General features: G+C 43.0%; 2 protein-coding genes across 2 annotated transcripts; one reads left to right on the top strand and one right to left on the bottom strand.

Annotated features, from left to right (window-relative positions):
* The first annotated feature begins 5,580 nt into the window (after nt 1-5,580).
* On the top strand, nt 5,581-11,319 carry il10ra (interleukin 10 receptor, alpha). The gene is made up of 7 exons (XM_062552951.1): nt 5,581-5,955; nt 6,787-6,904; nt 7,265-7,440; nt 7,917-8,059; nt 8,406-8,568; nt 8,670-8,788; nt 9,424-11,319. The coding sequence occupies exons 1-7, from the start codon at nt 5,892-5,894 to the stop codon at nt 10,279-10,281; spliced, it is 1,641 nt and encodes a 546-aa protein (XP_062408935.1). The 5' UTR covers nt 5,581-5,891; the 3' UTR covers nt 10,282-11,319.
* A 4,099-nt stretch (nt 11,320-15,418) lies between these two features.
* Nucleotides 15,419-19,306, bottom strand: LOC134099917 (UDP-glucuronosyltransferase 2B31-like). The gene is made up of 2 exons (XM_062552952.1): nt 19,147-19,306; nt 15,419-17,428 (listed from the first exon to the last, which is right to left on the bottom strand). Exon 2 carries the CDS (start codon nt 17,406-17,408, stop codon nt 15,795-15,797), a length of 1,614 nt encoding a protein of 537 aa, XP_062408936.1. The 5' UTR covers nt 17,409-17,428; nt 19,147-19,306; the 3' UTR covers nt 15,419-15,794.
* Between the last annotated feature and the right edge of the window lie 741 nt (nt 19,307-20,047).

Here is a 20,047-nt window from a genome sequence, read left to right as displayed (position 1 = left end):
GGTACTGGATGGGAAACCACATCAAGTGCAGTGTTGCCAGATTGGGTTGACTGATTTCCGCCCAATCACCCCGCCGTCTTCAGCAAAAAAACTCCCGATGACGTTTTTTCTCACAGAGAACCATTGAACTCAAAATGTTATTTACCCGCCTACAGCTTATTTCCCCCCACCGAACGATATAAAAGAAGCCCAATTGGGCACCCGCCCAATCTGGCAACACTGATCAAGTGAAGCTTATTGCTGCTGCTAGTGTTCTTTTAAGCACTTTCTTCTCATGTAACCTCTCGATGTTGCGATGTGTTTTTCCTCAATTTTTGAGCATTCTGATCTGAAGTTAAGTGGAAACTGTGTGGTTAATGGCACAGTATGAAGCTGACCATAAATAAACTATTTGAAACTAGACCTTGCAAACCAAACAGGAAGCGTACCACATTTGAGCAGCCTAAGCTCGGCCGTGCAAAAACATCCATGCTAACCACAGCACCGTCACGGCTATAGATTTCTGAAGGTCGTCTACAAAAAACCTGCCATCTTTGAGACATCTGATCTCTTGTGTTTTTTCCACATGGGAAAATAACATGGGATTTTTTACTCTTCGCATCTGTTTTGCTCAACACACTTTTGTCCTTTGCCTTCAAGTGGCTCTTGTGATCTTCGGTATGCTAAAACGGCAATAATCGATTTCTGCTACCGAGGAGCTAACTTGCAATGCCACTTGGCATAGGTAGTTAGCTTTGATTACTGTAACACCCGGATCTCCTTATATGGGCAAACATGGCAGCTTTGGATCTTTATTTTAGGCAAACTTAAAACATTTATCACTAAAGCAGTTCACACTGTTAATGAAACACGTAGCATTGGACATAGCAGCTGGCTGCTGACACTGAGGAAATGCACTGAAGGTTCACAGCCTTGGTCACATGACATGGGGGACTGGGGGAACACAGGGCCTAATTTTCAAAATGTTCAGTTAAACCACGTACTTGAAATACACCCCTGATCACTTGTACTCCATGCGGGCCAAAGCGTGGTAGGTTCCTCTTTAGTTTGACTTTATTATTGAGGTGACAGATTGGCTCATTGTAATGATGGTCTCCACTCCTATGGGCCTGGGCAACAGGCGGAAGTCAAAAAGCGAGCCTTGTCTGTTTCTGCTCTTTTTATCGACTGTGTGTGTGTGTCCGTGTCCGTGTCCGTGTGTGTGTGTGTGTCTGTCTGACTCTGTCTGTGTGTGTGTGTGTGTGTGTGTGTGTGTGTGTGTGTGTGTGTGTGTGTGTGTGCTGGTGTGGGGAACATTTCCAGTAATTAAACAATATCTTAGCTGTTAAATGTCTGCTCAGAAGTGAGTATAGAAACAGCTGTTAAAAACTTAATCATGTTATGTTTCTCTTTTCTTTGATCTTTGAAGCCACCCTCCCGTAGGTGTCTGGAAGCGATCCCCTTGTCCATGACCTCTGAGGTCAACTCTTTTGAGGTGTCTGGAGTGATAGTGATAGTTTTCTTTTTCTTTTTAATCATGACATTCTTTTAATCTCATGTAATCCCTGAATAACCTGCTTAGCCCTATAAATAATAGTGAGACTTCGTTGAAAATACAGAAAAACTACCTATCCCCCCGTTTTTTTTAAACAAAACTTGTATGTATTTCAATCGGATTGAGAGTCAAACTGAAAATGTCCCCGTTTTATCCCACATTTTTGGGAGTATGTTCCCGGTTTTGGTCCTGAACATCGTCACCTTATCTTAAAATAGCCTAGGCTAATCAACACCACTGTATGAGAGTTAACTAGATAAATGTATGCTATGGAGAGCCAATTGGAGCAAACTTGGGGCAGATAATAAGGGATAAAGGAAAACTGGGGGTAACAAATAAAGATCAGAGCCTAAAATGTAAAATTTCTCTAGGTCTCTCTCTCACTCTCATAGTAAAAGATGCATGTCACAACTAATCTAAAACTAAATCAAGAGAAGGAAGTCTGCCAAATGTGGCGCAACAATAAAAAACGCCAAATTACAGGTACTGGCAGCAGGCCGTATGGTGCAACAGACTTCCGCTCACAGGATGTGCACCTCTCAATCTCTCAATCATTGCAGTCGCCACACGACTAAGCAATTATCTAACCACAGTGTATTGATTTAATCTAACGCCAACACTGTATGTGATGAACTGCTTCCCTTCATAGAAGCATGGACGGCCCCAGGGCCTTTTCCCCACCGCAAATAGTAAGTTCAGGGCATGTTCGGATATTCTGTATGTGGCAGGATTAAGACAGTGTTTCACAACTTAGGAGACTATGCGCAATATAGCCCAGGTACAATCGGATGTGGCAAAATCGGATTGGATGTTGCGTCAAACAGCAAGTTCAGAACATGTTCAAGTGTATGGATATACACAGTTGCACTTTTACTGATATTATCTGAAATACACTATTACATCACATGACTTTGATATTGATGGATTTATAGGATTTACTTGGGAAATTTGATGTATAGTGTTTTATGAAAAAGCCCTTCATATACGTATGGGATAATCAACGGCACGCCGTGCGTTTATAGGAAAATAATGCACGTTCGAAGTGGTAATAAGGTCCCAACGCCGCATTGCATTATTTTCCTATAAACGCACAGCGCGGAGTTGTTTATCCTACCTATACCACTGCTATCATTTTCGTTTATATTGCCGCTGTCTTAGATACAACGTTTTTATCGTTACATTCACATTGGCAAATTAATATTCAAGTATTCAAAAAGGAACTACTTCATAACTGTGCGTATATGAAAAAATAATGCACCTTCCAAATAGCGCATCACAATAGGAAGTTTGACCAAGCAGTGATATAAAGTTTGTATATTGTACAAAGCAGGCTGATCATGACTCCGGTGCATCACAGCTTTGGAGGGAAATTCACAGTCATCGCAATTCACACCCCAGCTTCCCCCGAGTGCCAGTGGATGCCAGCGAGACACAGTGGGTGGTGGTCTTGCAGTTCGCCATCTGACCTTTTAAGTGTAATACCAGACAGCCGTCAGAGGTGGAAAAGTCCAGCTTTAGTAAATAAAAGTCCTGCCACATATCTGTGTCAACCATGCATTTAAATCAGCTGATTCTAATTAGCACAACTCTTCAGCAGAGACGGTTTATAAAGCGAGACGACTCATATGAGGGTCAATTCCGGTTACCCTGTGATGTAGTGCCACTCCCATTTAGGAGGCAAACCGGAGAAATAAACCTTATCTCGGATTATGACCATTCCCTTAGCCCTACATTCAGCAATGCAAGTAACGAACCCATATTCTACAAGGCACACGTCTTTCTAACATTCCCACATTGAAACCGTATTTTCCAGCGTGATAAATACATAGAAAAGTAACTTTGTTCACAACCTGTCCCTCCTGACCTGACCTGTCTCTGCTAATTGCGCAGGCCACCTGTTATCAACGGCACACTGCTTCTGCTGCTTCTACACTTCGTCACTGATCACGCCCAGATAGGAGGCAGAAGTGGGCACCATTTCATTCCATTGAAACCCCCCTTTAAGATTCATCTTCGTAACTATACGATCTTTGTCTTCAGCCAGGGCGTCCAGCTAATTGATGATATCACCTGTGTTAAGTGCACAGGTAGAACCAAAGCATGATTGGACTTTCTGAAGCTGGAGTTTTCCACCTCTGGAAACTAGTCATTGTAATTCACACCCCAGCTTCCCCAAGTGCCAGTGAGTGGTGGTCTTGCAGTTTGGCATCTGACCTTTTAAGTGTAACAAGAGTTGTTCAGGGATGTCTGCCCCTGTAATGAGTTTTATGTAATATTAAGAACTCTGAGTAAGAGAGTCAGCCAAGTAGACCTCTGTTCGCCTACAAAAGAACCTACCTATTTGCCCATATAAGGACATCCGGTATCTTGCGATTTTTCCTATGGGAAAACAGCATGGGGATTTTGAATTATCCCTCCTGTTAAACTCTTGCAAGTTATTAGAAATACAGACGTTTTATTCTACACACTTTTGTCCTCTTCGAGTGGATAAAATGATCTTCGGTGCATTAAGACCACAAACTTGGATTTTTGCTACCCTAGAGCGAACTTGCAATGCACCTTATCAGAGACAGTTAGCTTCAATGAACACCCGGATCTCCTTATATGGGCAAAGATGGATCCTTTTTTTAGGCGAACTGCAGGCCTATGCCAAAATAGCATGGTTAGTTGGTGTGTTGCGTAATATTTTTCAAGTGTGAGCAACAGCTATGTGTCATGTTTTTTAAATTATTATTCAACACTGTCTTCTGTCACCTATGGGGGTGGGGGCGGAGCAGGTAGGCATGAGTTGGGGGTGGGGGGCCCCAGGAAAGCCACAGGCTCTGAAGACTTCAACACTTCCAGGATGTGTTGTACCAGTTCTGCAGCTTGATCAAGCTCGGCGGTTAAAACCCAAACCATGCTGAAGCCACACAGCTGCAGATCTAGGGCATGACATTACTGCACATTACTGGTGTCTTAGTTTAGTTTAGATACACAGATAGATTAATTGTGCTGGTCCATTGTTGTAACTCTCTCTCTCTCTCTCTCTCTCTCTCTTTCTCTTTGTATGTTCTCACATGTTTATTTGCAGTCAAGTCAAGTCAAAGTACAGCTGCTGTTTGAGGTGAATTGAATGTCATGTAACTCAGATGTGTGACTGGCTGGATGGGGTATCAAATACCTTTGTGTGATGGCTGTGTAATCCAGTCCTTAACAAAGTTGGCTCATCATTTATTCATTCTTTATGTATTTAATATTTAAACCATGGTCCATGCCTTGGGATAATATGAGGCTAGTATATATACACATAATTCTACTAACAACATTATCTTGGACAGACAACACTGTTGACCACCCATTAACACATTGTATGTCTTTATATGCATCCATATTTCTGTCTTAATATTTTGGGTAATAACTGACAAATTTAAGATTATACATTGAACAAATATTATGGAAATAAAATACAACTTTCTCGCTAGAAATGTTATGAAAACATACTTTGATGCTTAAACGTTCTTAAAATGCAAACACAGTTAGTTTATTGTATCTATTTACACTGACTTTAAACAAACCCTTTTTGGAATAGGTTCTTCATAACAGACACACACACATACATTCAAACAGAACACAAAGGTCCCCTCTCTAAGAAAAATGAATCAGGGGAAAACTTGAGGAAACTCTTCATGTGGTGCCTCTCTGATTACTGACTCCTATCAGCAATCAGCCTCCGCTTGGTGACATCTGACATGGAGAGCTTATCATGAACAAACTGACTAAGTTCCTTGAACCCTCTAAGAACTGTTCCCTATCTCACACCACGTATCAAAAATAAGAAAACACTTTTTTGACGTATCTTTGAAAAAAGAACAGGAAATGGAAATGAGAGAGCGAGAGAGAGAGGGGAAGGGAGAGAGAAAGTACACATGACACTGTCAGTTCATAAGATGAAAACAGGAAGAGGAAGAGAGCGAGGGAGAGAGAGAGAGAGATGAGTGGGTGTTGTTAGTGGTTTCGCTGCTGATAATGTACTGAGAGCGCTGAAGCGTCCTTGAGTCATTCATCACATGAGTGTGTAGGGAGACAGACGTCAGGGTGCTGAGCTTAGCTGAAAGAAAGACACACACACCCACACGCACTCTAATACTCACTTGCTTAGACTTGGATATCACCTGCCTGTGGATTTAAACTCTCTACCTGGCTGGTTCCCGACTCAAGGGTCACTCTTCAGCTCACAGTAGGACCTCATTGGAGTGCTGGTGAGGGGAAACAAGTTTGGTCATCTGGAGTTCTTCCGCTGCTTTACGGGAGCTTTTTACGGAATCGGCACCAGACGTTCTTCAGGGTTATTATGTTTCAGATCTGAAACCAAGAGATGGACTCCGGGTCCCTTCTTCAGATTCTGGCGGTTCTGTGTGTGATCCTGAAGTGTTTGCCAGGTGAGACCATTCATTTCATGTCAAATATTGTGAGCCTTATTGAAATGTTGTCAGTGTCAGTGTAGCTGTAGTTCTATATTGATACAAATATTACAGAAAAGATTGTCATAGTGATGACATTAGGCTGAGTGTGGGTGTGTGTGTGTGTGTGTGTGCTTGTGGGCAGAGTATCACCGACGGAAATTCTCTCGGTTTTCCAGATTAGGGCATCCAAGTATTATACATTCCAAAGAGGTCACAAGGCCACGGAATGAGTCATTGCTGAGCATATATAAATATATGATTTTTTATTATAATTTATATTCAACAAATAATATATTTATATTGATTTATATTTGTATTATTTGTTAGTATTTGTCATAAATATACTATATATGTGTGTGTGTATGTATGTGTGTATATATATGTATATATATATATATATATATATATACACAGTATAATATATGTATGTATGACCTATGATTATGACAAAATGGAGAAGAGTAGCACTTGTGTGGTCATTGAGAGGATGTACTTCCTTGTTGGGAAAGCACTGGGCATTTCCGTGGGCATCAATATGCTCTGACATTATTTGCATTGCGCTATTGGACTTTGCCTCAAATCTACATATAGAATCGATTCCAATCAATTGCTGCCACGCAAACAACGCCTGACAGACAAGACATTGGCTATCTTAGTTACTCCATTGCATGCCGTGTACTACTCCTTATAATCCTTTCCATTTAGTACAGCAGTTAACAGTATGTTGTTGAATGAATGCAAACACATACTAGAGCTCTTCCTGCTACCGCTTCTAAAGGGACAAACTCTGAATGCTCTTTACAACAGGTCAGGAGGTCAGACCAGTAAAGGTGGAGGTCACCATCTGGGAGGAGAAAGTGATAGTTACCTGGCAACCTCCAGAGGATGCCCCAGAGAATGCCAAGTACTTTGTGCAGCTAACGAGGTTAGTGATGATGTTGCAGCTTCAGATCCTTCTACACACAGCAACGTGAAAGCCTGATGGTGAAGTTGCATCTGTTTTGTTAAGCTCAATGTAGTTCGTGAAGGTCCTCATGAAAAAAAAAAAACACTTAAGGTAACACTTTAGTCGAAGTAACATTTATTAGGTCTGTTTTGAACCCAATAGGTCATGTATTCATGGTAAACAACTACTTTGTCATGTATCAAAGGTTACTGCTATATGGGTGGATCAAAACATAAAATGTACTGACTGGCTAGTATGTGTTCCGTATGCTAAATATTATTGTGTGCTACCTTTGCTGTGAAATGGAGAATCTAATGACTACTGTGTTGTGTTTCACAGGCCTAATGCTCCTCGTGTAAATGTCACGTCTTGTGCATCAACTGATCTCCTAAAATGCGACATCTCTGAATTAGTCTCAAACTACTCATCACGTTACTTTGTGTGGGTGAGGATGCTCACGGTTGATCAAGGAAACGTCACCTGGAAGGGGAAGAAATGGTTCACTATGACAGAGAGTAAGTTTGCTTCTTTAAGCTTTTCTTCTCAATTCTTCATCTCTCTCTCACAAGTCCCAGTGGTGCAGAATTGTGTGTGTGTGTGTGTGTGTGTGTGTGTGTGTGTGTGTGTTTGTGTATGTGAGAGAGAGAGAGAGAGAGAGAGAGAGAGAGAGAGAGAGAAAGAGAGAGAGAGTGTGTGTGTGTGTGTGTGTGTGAATGAGAGTGTGTGTGTATGTGGGGTGGGGGACCTCTGGGGGAATATTTCATGAGCCTACACTCAGTGGATAGATCATTACTTAGAGCTCACAATTTCTGACTCAGTTTATAGGAGTGACTCATTGTGTTTATTTTGTACAAATGTCTGTACACCCCTGTTATAGGTTTGCCTGTATTGCCCTCTAGGACGTAACTATTGTTTAGGTCAGAGTTCCTATTCTAAGATGTGCTTCCCTAATCCTAACCCTAGCTGTACCCCTTTTGTCTGACTCCCTCAGGTTTACTTCTCCCCCCAGTCTTCAGTTTGGCTGCAGGCTCTGGATCGGTCAGGGTTAAAATCCAGCAGAAGCCCATTCTGCTAGACATCTTTAAATATGGCATTACATTCACCGTTTCTCTGACAGGGGAGGACAAGAATCAGGTATGTGTGTTGGCTCGTTTGGCAAGTTGTGTTGTGTTGCGTTGCATCACTCTATACTTATTCAGGCTGATGATTTATACAAAGCGACTTACATAATGTCTATTATTACAAGGGTCAATCTCCTCAGAGCAAATCAGGGTTAAGCGCCTTGCTCAAGGTCACAATGGTTTCAGCCAGGAATTGAACTCTTATGCTTGCTGCATGCTAGCCCAGCTCTTTAGCCACTATGCTACCACCTGCCACCAATCTAGCTCTGTATTAGCTGTAAATGTAGTTTAGTGGCGTCTGCTGCAAGACTTGGATCATATGGATCTCCATTTAAGCAACTGTTCTCTGTTCTTTTCAGACCATTCAGGAGACGACATTTGATTATGATCCTCCACAATTCAAGGAGGAAATCACATTTGAGGATTTGTCATGGGGTCAAACTTACTGTGTGGATGTGAAGGCAGAATCCCGGTCGAAGACCAGCCATAGCTTCACATCACATTGTATATACTTAAGTCCAGGTATTGTTCGTTAGTCACTATATCCACTTACATGTTATTGCCATTGGTGGATTCCATTGGCCTCTCTCACACAACATTTTGCTTACCTTTTTTTCCAACAGACAAGTTCACAGTTGTCACTCTTGTGGTCATTTCTGTCTTCGTCTCTGTGGTGGTTCTGGTAATACTTGGTGGAGTATTATACGTCCTGTGCCATCCAGCCAAAATGCCTGCTACCCTGGTAAGATCCAAAATGGAGTCTTCATGATTTGAGTGTGTTTGTGCCTGTGTGTGTGTGCGTGTGTGTATGTGCATGCGTGTGTGCATGCGTGTGTGCGTATGTGTGTGTGTGTGTGTGTGTGTATGCGTGTGTGCATATGTGTGTGTGTGTGTGTGTGTGTGTGTGTGTGTGTGTGTGTGTGTGTGTTTGTTTTAAGCGAATGAGAAAAGCAGAACTGCAAACAACATAGTGCTGAATAAACATCTGATCTCAAACCATATTTTCTCAATTCTCTAAACTATAAACATCGGGGATCCCCTTGGTTTCTCCATGTCCCAATGCCATGAGAGCAAAGCACGCCTGAGGTCAGGACAGTTGTCAGTAGAATCATACCTGAGTCTTGTGACTTTCCCATGACTTTACGGCGAGAGATTTGTTTTCACTCAGACCATAAAACGTGACATGGGACTCACAGCTTCTGGAGTGACTCATTTATGGTTTCTATATGGAGTTCATATCTATTAGACAGAAAAGATGGCAAGGACCAATTAGATAGATAGATACTTTATCCCAAGGGGAAATTCAAGAATTTGAAGGAATACAATTGATTGTAGCTGTACGACTTGACCCACTCTCCCTGTTCATCTGTTCAACAGAAACCCTCAGGCACCAAATGGCAGCCTCTCAGGATCGACCAGACGCCAGTGGAGGTGGTCATCACCAACGGCTGGTTCCTGTCTCGGCCCAGCCCGGACGACAAGAGGAAGCTCTCCGAGGACAAGATGGCCATTCTCCAGGAGGAGGAGAAAAGGGGGAGCCTGGACAGCGGGGTGAGCATGGTGGCCAGCTCCACCGACGGGGACGCCGAGACGGAGGGCCCGCAAGGACTGCAGGAGGACAGCGGCTGCGGCAGTCTCGGAAGCTCTGCGGAGAACGAAATTGAGCACGGAGGAAGCACCATGCTGCCCCTAGAGGAGGGGAGGACTATGTGCAACGGGCTCGCGCAGAGAGAGGACAGTGGGCTCGGACTGGGGTTCAACAGCGAGTCGGCCGGGGGCTCAGAGGGGGAGGACACTGGATCGCTCCCCGACGCGGAGGTCACGAGTGGGGATGGTTACCGCAGCAAGAGCCCGTCTTCTCTGCCGGACTTCAACAGCCGTCTTGAGGCAACCCTGACACAGACTCAACCAGAGGCAGACTTTGACATGGCTGCCCCTGTGGTTGGCTATAGGCCCAGTCAGGTGATAGGACACATTGCGCCCACCGTTCACGTCAGCGACATCATGCCCATCATGGACACTAACGAGCAGGACTTGCCTGTTCCAAACTATCTGAGAAAGACTCAAACAGTGGAGCCCACAGGCTTGCTAGACTCACTGACCTTCTCTTGTGAGAGCTCCCAGAGCTTAGACGAGACGACGCCATTCATTGTGTCTCTGCCACACTTCCTCCTGAGTGACAAAGGGGCAGACTGTGGACTATCTCTTAATGACATCGAGCTGAACTTTGGCTAGGTTCTTTACAAAGAAACTTCCTCTCTTCAAAGCTGACTTTAGACAAAGTCCTTTTAGGCAAGTCCACCCCACTTGGCCATCTTGCAACGCACTTTGGGCAGTTGATTTCCTTTTCGAGCGAATGGGGAGGCATACAGGAAGGGTCAGGATATGTATAGTGACTACTGCCATATTGGCGTTAAGTACTATACCCATACATTTCTATGGGGTTAGAGTGCTGTCTCTCCTCATTAGAAAGTCTCTTCTTGAGATGGACAAAGGGATGGTGGCCATTTTAGCACCTTAGACCACAGAGAACTGCAGCTGTCGAATGGAAAAAAGAGATTCTTGTGCATTCACTGTGCATTTCTTGCATCATTGTGGACAGTGGATTAAGCTGATCAGTTGCTGGGACTAGACTAGTGGGTGGCTGTTAAGTGTGAACGTTAGGTTTCGTTATTAAGTTTTCAGAGACCCTTGGGTAATTGTTGAGTTTCGTTATTCGTTAAGTCGCTGGTGGTCTTTTTGCTCATGCACAAGGAAGGAGACTCTGTCCTGTGGTTGGCGTTGACAGCAACTGTTAGGACATGCAGCAGAGAAACAGAAATGACAGAAAAACAGAATAGACATACTTGGATGGCAACAGTTTAAACTGTTCATTTCCTCTGACAAGTGTTGGTGGGACACATATGCATGCTCATGTTTTTCCCCATACTCCTGAGGAAAATTTGCTTAAATTAATTCATTATGAATTAACGTTGTTTCTTCTTGCAGCAGTGTTTATCACCAAACCTTTGAAACAATCCATGCCATTCTCTGGAAGCAAAGTCTATTGTTTCTCTAGCTTAGCTTAAGGATGAATCCTTTGGCAGTAAGATTTCAAATCAGCTGGTATTGATAGTTAACTTGGCTGGTTGACCAAGGCTGTTTGTCTATATTATTTATTGAATTTTGCACATTTTTGCGATGCTGACTTGTTCCTGTGTATGTGACAGCATTTGTTGTTTACATTTCATTTCAATTTTGAACAATAAAATGATTTACAGATATATCCATCAATACATTTTCTCTTTTTGTATGCATGTACCACATGTCAGCAAATGATTGCAATAACCAGATCGTTTTAGGTGTTGTTTGCTTTCAAACTAGGGAGGTTTTATATCCCTTTTCACAGAACAGGGGAGTTTATGACACAGCTAAATTTGATATAAATATATAAATAACTGAGAAGTGAAACAGCCCATGACGGGGGAAACACAACAGCAGAAGTAACGATCGGAGAGGGTTTCCCAAATGTAAATGAGAGAGGTGGGGGGGAAACTACAGACATCAACGTTGACCCAGAAGAGCTGTCTGTTTCCTGTTTCCTACTCGCTGTCACCCTAGCAGGCGCTTAATATGACAAAGCACGCGTTTGACAAACATACGTAAAGCTAAATCCACTGTCCGGAAAGGACGTTTCGGAAGATCCATGGTGATTTGCAAACTCATAGATGTCAGATGTTGTTTATTTGTCTGTGAAACTTCATTATGCAATGCTAATTAGCCTCTCTTTCTCTCTGAGGCAGGAAGTTGACCTTTTTTGGACATGACATGTACAAGCACATAAATAGTATCATAAGTAATAGGCTTACTGTGTTGACTAAAATCAGAATTTTATGAGAATTACATGCTAATGACAACATGCTAACGAGAATATGCTAATGATACCATTATAAAACATAGGTATTTTGAAATCATGAATGGACCTCATTTATACAGTATATGGCTTCTCTGTACACCCACAGTGCATTACAGAGTAATGCCTCATATTTGACCATTCAATCACACATTCATACACAATATTTTCACCAGTTAATGCCAAGCAACAGCCTCCTATTCTAAAGGTCATTAAAAACTGTATACAAATGTCAACTTTAAACATATCTGAGGGGAAATGACATTATCTCACAACAGCCTCTGAGTTTCTGCCAACTCTCAGTCCGGGGGTGTAAACCTTTCCCTCCATTTCTCTTAAACATGGACTCCCACATATTTGACTCTTTCCTTGAAAATCTCAAGGTCAGTGGGTGCACCTCCACAGGGGATTCCTCCGCGTATCATGGCAGTGCGCTCGCTCGCTCTCCCCAGCTGACACACCGTCTCCCCAGGTCTCAAGCGAACGAGGGGAGGACCCGACATCAAAGTGAGTGACCGGCTAACCGGGTCAGGAGGCGTTTCTGCGGTTAACCCACATCACGCTACGAATATGCAGCTCAGCTACGTTGATTGAAGCCTTCAGATAGGCCCTCTACGACACGTTCTACGATGACTCATAGCTGCACACAACATGGTACATGGCTCATCTCTCATAGGTTGATCTGTAAGGAGGCACTGTGTCATCTTTGTGTCTAATGAAACTCTGTTCCTTATATATATCACAATAACCAGCAAACACGATTGTTTAACAATGTGGACGTGTTTTGCTCTTTCAACCTCCGTCGGTCTGCAACCAGTTAGGCCTACATTATGAAGTAACCATGGTATTCAGAATACAATAAGGCTGTTACAGTACCTAAACAATGAAATTCGCCACAGGGAATGATTACATTATACAATCCATCATCAAATCAACCAGTATGGCATGAATGAGAGCAGAGTTGGCCAATTATACAAATGGCTGTGACTTGGCTGGAGGTACGAAGCCAGAGATTGATCACAGCCATGGCTATATCCTTAACCACAATCACAAGTGCCATATTGTTTGCATATGACAGCATACACCAGCTAGCTAATGAAGACAAATCATATACAGTATTTTTGCCAAGTATAGTGCAAACGTGTCTCTGTAGCCAAATTGAGTTAGAGAGGCCACCATTATGCAGCATATAGTAATATTTTATACTTGCTTGACTTGTTACTTGTTAATTAGAACATTCAACTGCATTTACTTCATTTCCTCACTCAACGACTATCAAATGTGTTGTTGTGAAATCACTGCTTTATTGCTTTTAAAGAATGCAATGTAAAGTTGGACAATTAAATGCAAAATGTGGCGTGATCACTAATGGTAAAAAAATCTGAGTAGGGATGTCCTGGATATTTTGTGATATCCTACCCCCTCATGGAATATCCTTTCTCCAGTTAGTCTTCAGATGTTCCCTGTCTACGTTACTTGGTGACCATTATTGCTGAAGAACGACTTTGTTTGGAGAAATATACTTACTTCCTCACTTACTAGTTACTTCATGAAATCTCTGCTGTTTGTCGTGCTTTATAAGACCTCTTAGTTGTTCTACAGCCACTGGGAGATTATTGCTTAATATCATTTGGTGCAAATAAAAGTGGAGGATTCGGGCAGCATCCCTTCAAACCACTGATGTGATCTGTTTGCGTGTCTTTTTTAAGGGGGAGTCTCAGGAACAACCTGTTGATTCTGTCAAAAATAAACCTGCTGACATTTGAACAATCTCCAAGGGGGGAAAAATTATATTTAAAGTATGAGTTTCTGTTAACATTGTGGAAAGCTGATCAGGGAAGATTGAAATACCTCTTAGTCATCCTGGAGCTTGCTCATTGATTGCACTCTGTGTCCTATATCAAGGTTAATCTGGACCCATGTTTGCTCATAACAAAAATGGTACGTTCCCAAAAATCAACCTAATCTTGAATCTTGAATCTTAATCTTGAATCTTAATCTTGAAATGACTGTATATTCAAATTATAGCCGTGTTTATCTTATGCAACTTTTACATAGCATTTATTTGAGTGTGCACAGAGTTTTAATCACTAGCATGTTTTAACAGCCATGTGCAATAGAACCTTACATTGTATGTACAGAATATCACCATGGTCATATAACCAAGGTGAGTCTGAGGTCACACGATGAAGAGATATCTGCTTCGAGAAAAGTTATGATGTTGAGGAAGAAATGGTGTCCCATTTATAAGAAGTTTTAAAGTCAAGTGGTTAGTCACTGTTCTGTGGTGTGTGTCAGCTTCCCCTTAGTGGAGAGCTATCAGTCTCTGACACCATGTGTGGGAGGTCTTGCTTCCTCTAAGGCAAGACAATCATAAACCAGATTAGGAGAAAGCCTTAGACTTGGCTTTGACACATTTGACACTGAATCTGGTATATAACTTAATATAGTGTTATTATTAATTTGGAGTTTGGATCCCAATATGACTTGATACCAGTGTTCATTATGTAGCACAGTATGGGTTTCAGAAATAAGGGTCGCAGCTGATGAGAGATCTTTTTTTTTTCAACTGCTTACAAACTTAATCTTTGATTGTGACCATCTTTTTTTGAAAACTGTCACTCAAACACCATAACCTCAAACCAAATATGCAAATCAATACACTAATTCTCAGCAGTTTTCAATTTCATAAAACACTTCGCAAAACACCACACAACTCTACCTTACACTCAAATATCTAACAGGAAGTTACTCAAATTCATTTTTCTAACACAACCTATCAAAATGGCACACCAGTGCTTACCCTCACCCCTCACATGTGCTATATGTCCAGCAACCCCCCCCCCCTTCCACACACATACACACACACAAATATACACACATACAGTAATTTCTGTCTTTGGCAAAATCAGCTTTTTCAAAAGTGTTTGGTCTCTGTTCAGCTGCATGTAGTGGTCTTTGCTTTGTTGTTATTGTTATTGTTGGCTGTGAAATAAGGTATTCAGAACACCAATTGGGGAAGTTTTAGTTTCAATATTGCTTATATTTCAACTCTTTCTGTAGATGTCTTTCACTCTTGTATGGGAATATACATAGACACCCATGAAAGACAGAAGAGCTTTAGGTTTTGAGCAACAGTGTATGCATGATGTTTCCAAAATGGCATGATAAAAGTGTTTCTACAGTAGGCCTACTATGCGAGATGAGGAGATTTGAGGCATTTTGCATTTTGTGTGATCAAAAGTGGGATATGTGTGTGTGTGTAGACACATCAGTGCTCTGGAAAGGTGTGCAAATCAGGAATCAAATCCAGACAACCATGGCCTGGTGATATGTGACTCTCCACGGCAAAACCAGTCGCTTGTCGCAACAGGCGTTTCTGAGAAAAATGACCATTTATGTTACTTGTGCTAAAATCGTGGATTTTTTTGGTGTGTGTTTTGAAACAGTGGGAGGTCTGCACTGTACGGCCGTGAATACATTTCGCCGAAAAACCTACCTTTTCTAGTCTAAAAACGTGAGTTTCTTGAGGTGAGAAATTCAATTCCAGCAGGAAGTTAGAGGCGTCTCGTTTTTGCAGCTCTATTCCTGGTGATATGTGATGGGTCACATTCATTTACAACAAGCTCTCTGTTTCATGACTGATTTGGGATGTTCATTTTGAAATCTCATTTTGGCAGACGTGCTCAACCACAACACGAAGCAAGATGAGAAATGCTGAGACCCATTTCACTAACAAGATTATTAACTCACTCCCTGTTAGATTGTGCAGTGTGTTTCAGTCCCCTGTTATTCCTCTGGTAAATTGTCAGTCTTTGTAACCGTTCAATACATATTAGACTTGTGAACATATAACTTATTCCTTTTTGCTTTTCCTCTCCCGGCAACAAAGTCTTACACACAAACATCTAACCACCGCAACCACAAGAAGAGTCAGAATGTAACATAGCAACAACATAACAGTCAACAAAGCCAACGCCACATCAATAGAGTAGTACGAATACCAAGGTAACTTGTAGGACTCTGTCCTCAAATGGCCTGCCCCTCTGTGTCTCATGACAAACTCGATCCAGAAGAGGGCTCGGTCCAGCGGCTTCATGGGCTGATCGCGGTGCAGTTTGGACAGTCTCAGCATGTTATCGCGGTAGGACTGCTCATGGAGAACTTGCTGTAACGCCTGCAAGAAGTTGGCTCGGTTCACCGTGGCGATGGACAGAATCTTTGCTGCTCCGCGCTCCTGAAGCCGGACAAGGTTGTCCAACTGGTCGGAGTAGAGAGGCAACCCTACTACCGGCACCCCGTGGTAAATCGCCTCCTGAATGCCGTTCGTTCCTCCGTGAGCTACGAAGAGTTTTACTTTTGGGTGGCCCAGCAGATCATTCTGAGGCATCCAATTGACCAGTAGGGTGTTGTTGCCCAATGCAGAGGGCAGTCTGTCGCCAGGGAACCTCCATATGATCTTCTGAGGCAGCTGTGCGAATGCAGCAGCTATCTCGTCGGTCATGTCCGCAGGCAACTCTTTCACAAACGTGCCGAGGGACATGATGATGACGCCGTGTTCGCCCGAGCTTTCGACAAACAGCTCAAGTTCCTCGGGGAGTGCCTTCGCCGGCACACACTGGAAGCCGCCCATGTAGACGACGTTGGGCATCGTCGGGCGCGGGAACTCAAACACGAAATCGACCCTCATCAGCCAGATATCTGCCGCCTGCAGTAGCTCAAAGAAGTTGACCCTCGGGGAAAAGTAGCGGTCGCAGACGGCCTGGTACTGTGGCGTGATTCTGAGCCATTGATGAAACTCGTTCAACAGGTAAAAGAGCACGTTCTTAGTCCTGTCAAGAAATGGCATTTTGTCAGAGAAGCCCAGTCCGGTCAGTGGGATATAGGACAGTGGCGAGGGTGCGATTGCAAAATGCCCTTCTCCTCCTGTGATCCACCTCACGTTGTAGACCAGGGGTAGGTGGAGATGATGAGCCAACATTATACCGGTGCCAACACAGGGGTCGGTCAGAACCAGATCAAACCGGCTCTCATTCAGAGTCTTCATCAAGGCCTTGTCCTCGAAAATACTAGTGGCCATTTCGCACGTGATTTGGTGAGCTCTGACCATGGTGTTGAACATCTCTGCGTGCAGGCCCATGAAGTTGAGCATGGAGCTGTTGCTCCGCTGGGCCTCGATCAGTCTCTTGATGACGGGGTTCACAAAGTCCTCGTCGAGGCCCCGGCTCACGGGCACGGTGACGGCGGCGTAGTGGGGCGCCCGCTCCTTCACGTACCAGCTCTTGCTGGAGCGCAGCACGGTGGCGGTGTGGCCTCGCTGGTGCAGGGCCCGGATGAGGAAGTCCATGTTGACCCAGTGACTGCCTTCCATGGGGACCACCAGCACCTTGCCTCCATCACAGACCAGGGCGGACATGGAGACGAGCAGGACCAGGAGCTGGAGGTGCTTCTGAGGGGTGGATGGGCCCATAGCACTGTAGCCTATGGAAGCTGAGAAAAGGATTACATTAAACGTCAATATTCTTGTCAAACGTGTCCGTCATTAGAGGTCCATATTCTAGTCAAACATAGAACTTAATGCTCTAGTCAAATGTGTCAGTCACTCGAGGTCATTCATTTTGTTCAGCTAATCTGATCTCTAGGTAATAATTAACAATTGAGTGCCTGTGATAGAATCATTAAGTGTCATAAAGTTATATTGCAGCCCACCCACCTAGCTGTCTAGACAGTAAAAGCAGACAATGACGCATTAATGAGTGCTTTCCTGTACTTTCCCCCTCTAATGTGAGCACAATGCTATGCGCACCAGAGGCATTGTGCTGTATTTGTTTCTTGTCCTTTATAGTAGTCATTTAGTGCAGCATGCTTAGGCTACTCATCAGCGCAGACAGGTTGATCATCAACCAATCAAGGTGGCCGCTGCAAGCAAACTTGTGTTTGAGAATCAATGTTGACCATCGGAACAGAGCCATCATTTTTCCTTACTAAAAGTTACTAAAGTTATGTCAGAAGTTAAGATACTCATGAATAAATCTATTGTCTTTCTACGCTGCTACTCTGATGTGAATCTGTAAGTCAATCTGAAAGTCGATCATCTGCAAAATACTGCACTAAGTGCAGGGCCTACAAAAGATTAGTCAATATTTCATGATTTTACCATTCAGATCAAAAATTATTAGGCTAGTTCCTGAATGTCATGCAAGTATTTTTGCAACATGCAACATTTATTGATAATAGCAAGTCTAAGAAAGGTGGTTCCTCCGCACTTCTGCATTCCAGACAGTCTGGTGCTTCAAGGGACTAGACCGATCATGTAGAGAGGGAGAAGGAGCACTGGAGAACACATGATTAGGTTTTATTCTTTTTTTGTGGAGCAGAAATATCACACACTACTACTGCTTGTAGCCTACTGGGACTCAGGTGCTGCGTGAGATCACTGCACCCATGGTACGTTCGCGACATTCCTTGATTATTACGCCAGAATGAGAGTGTAGTTCCCTGTCAAATCAGCCTAGAAAATGGCCATGTTTCATTTTTCGTTTGTCTTATTACACTTTCTTACTTGAGAAGAGACAAGTTTTAAATGGGAAAATTACCGGAAATCTTAGTCACTTTTAAACGTGATGCTAGCAGGAGAGATGCTAATGGTCAAAACCGTTTTAATGATTTATGCTAGGCTGGAGCTAAAAGTTGTATTGCCAGTCTCACAGAACGGCTGCATGAACGTGAAAAAGGTAAATATCAATTGTTTTGCTCGAGAAGAGATGAAAAATGAGCTTAATTCCCCAAAAACTGAAGTACTTTTCCTCCGCCACACGCACACTATTTGTTTAGCCAGCAAATAATGTCCACAGACAAGGTTGAGTATGTTGCATGATTTCATGTAAGTATGATACATTGCAACATCGAAGCAAGTCAAATTTGTAGTTTCTTATGTCTCATTCCGCCACCCGATCTGGTAAACTTACATTGTGCGGTCATAGCCGATAGAGGGCCACAAAGTGAATGTAGAAGTACCATTCACTCCGTTACAATTTGAAATGATTTTGGATACCTTATCTTAAGGTACAAAAAATCTCTTTAATGTTGCTTTAAATTGTTGCCACATGATAACATTTATTTATGTTTTTCTACAAAAAAGGAGTGGCTCATCTTACCAGTTAACGCTCAGTGAAGCAGAGTAAGAAAAAAAAGAGATGGATACTCACGTCTGTTTCCGTATGTGTGGTCTTTGAAGCTCTGCAGACACTATTCTGTGCACAAACGGCAGTAAGAGACTCAGACTCCCCTCTCAGCTCTTTCATCTGTTCTCTCTCTTATGTGAACTCAAGTTCAAAGTACTAGAGTCGTCATGAAGCAATCAAACAGCAGAGCTGAATTGACAGGTTTTGTCTTTCAAAGTTCTCGACCTAGCTGAACATGACTTAAAGTAGTTTTGTGTGTGTGTGTGAGAGTGAGTGAGAGAGAGAGAGAGAGAGAGAGAGAGAGAGAGCGAGAGAGCGCAAAAACAGGGGTGTTATTGTATATGATAGGGCATGCAGGGGCCTCGCTCAGACTTGAAAGTCATTCACTTCTGTCAGGCAGCTAAATGCACCATTTGAGTCTGGACAGGCCTATGTAAAGACAGGCTTGAAACAGCCAACAGCATAGGCTACAGTGCCTGTCATCAGACTCATAAAATAACTTGCACCACCCATTAAACCACAATTCCTGTCTCCATGGAAACCACGTTTATGGTGGGCCACTCTGACCCAGAACATTGACATCACCATAGCAACTCATCAAAATGCATCAAAAAATTTGCATTGTAACTGTTAAGCCCAATTCACACCAAAGATTCCCGACGCGACGAGACTGAGTTGCAGCGGTGTGAATTAGAAGTTGCACGTAGTTGCAAGCCGTCGCAGAGCATTACTGTAAACATGTTGAGTTGCAGTCGCAAGGTTTTAGAACGTCGCAGCTCGTCTCGTCGGGACGCTTTGGTCTGAACCCTACTTTTGCCCAAGTGTCCATTCAACTACCGAAATAAATTAAGGTTGCATACCCAGATAGCAATTTCCTTTGGGCCGGATCCGCATGAAAGCCTTTAGATCCGTATGTAGCGGACCT

The sequence above is a fragment of the Sardina pilchardus genome, chromosome 13 (genome assembly GCF_963854185.1).
Source record: "Sardina pilchardus chromosome 13, fSarPil1.1, whole genome shotgun sequence".
NCBI lineage: Eukaryota > Metazoa > Chordata > Actinopteri > Clupeiformes > Clupeidae > Sardina > Sardina pilchardus.
The sequence above is the reverse complement of the archived record's forward strand: the minus strand, read 5'-3'. Positions and strand labels throughout refer to the sequence as shown.

Bases quoted from the DNA above. Each gene is read 5' to 3' on its own strand.
- LOC134099917 (XM_062552952.1), bottom strand. From the start codon at position 17,408: ATGGGCCCATCCACCCCTCAGAAGCACCTCCAGCTCCTGGTCCTGCTC.
- il10ra (XM_062552951.1), top strand. From the start codon at position 5,892: ATGGACTCCGGGTCCCTTCTTCAGATTCTGGCGGTTCTGTGTGTGATC. The intron at 5,956-6,786 runs GTGAGACCATTC...TCTTTACAACAG, and splicing joins GATCCTGAAGTGTTTGCCAG to GTCAGGAGGTCAGACCAGTA. The intron at 7,441-7,916 runs GTAAGTTTGCTT...TGACTCCCTCAG, and splicing joins ATGGTTCACTATGACAGAGA to GTTTACTTCTCCCCCCAGTC.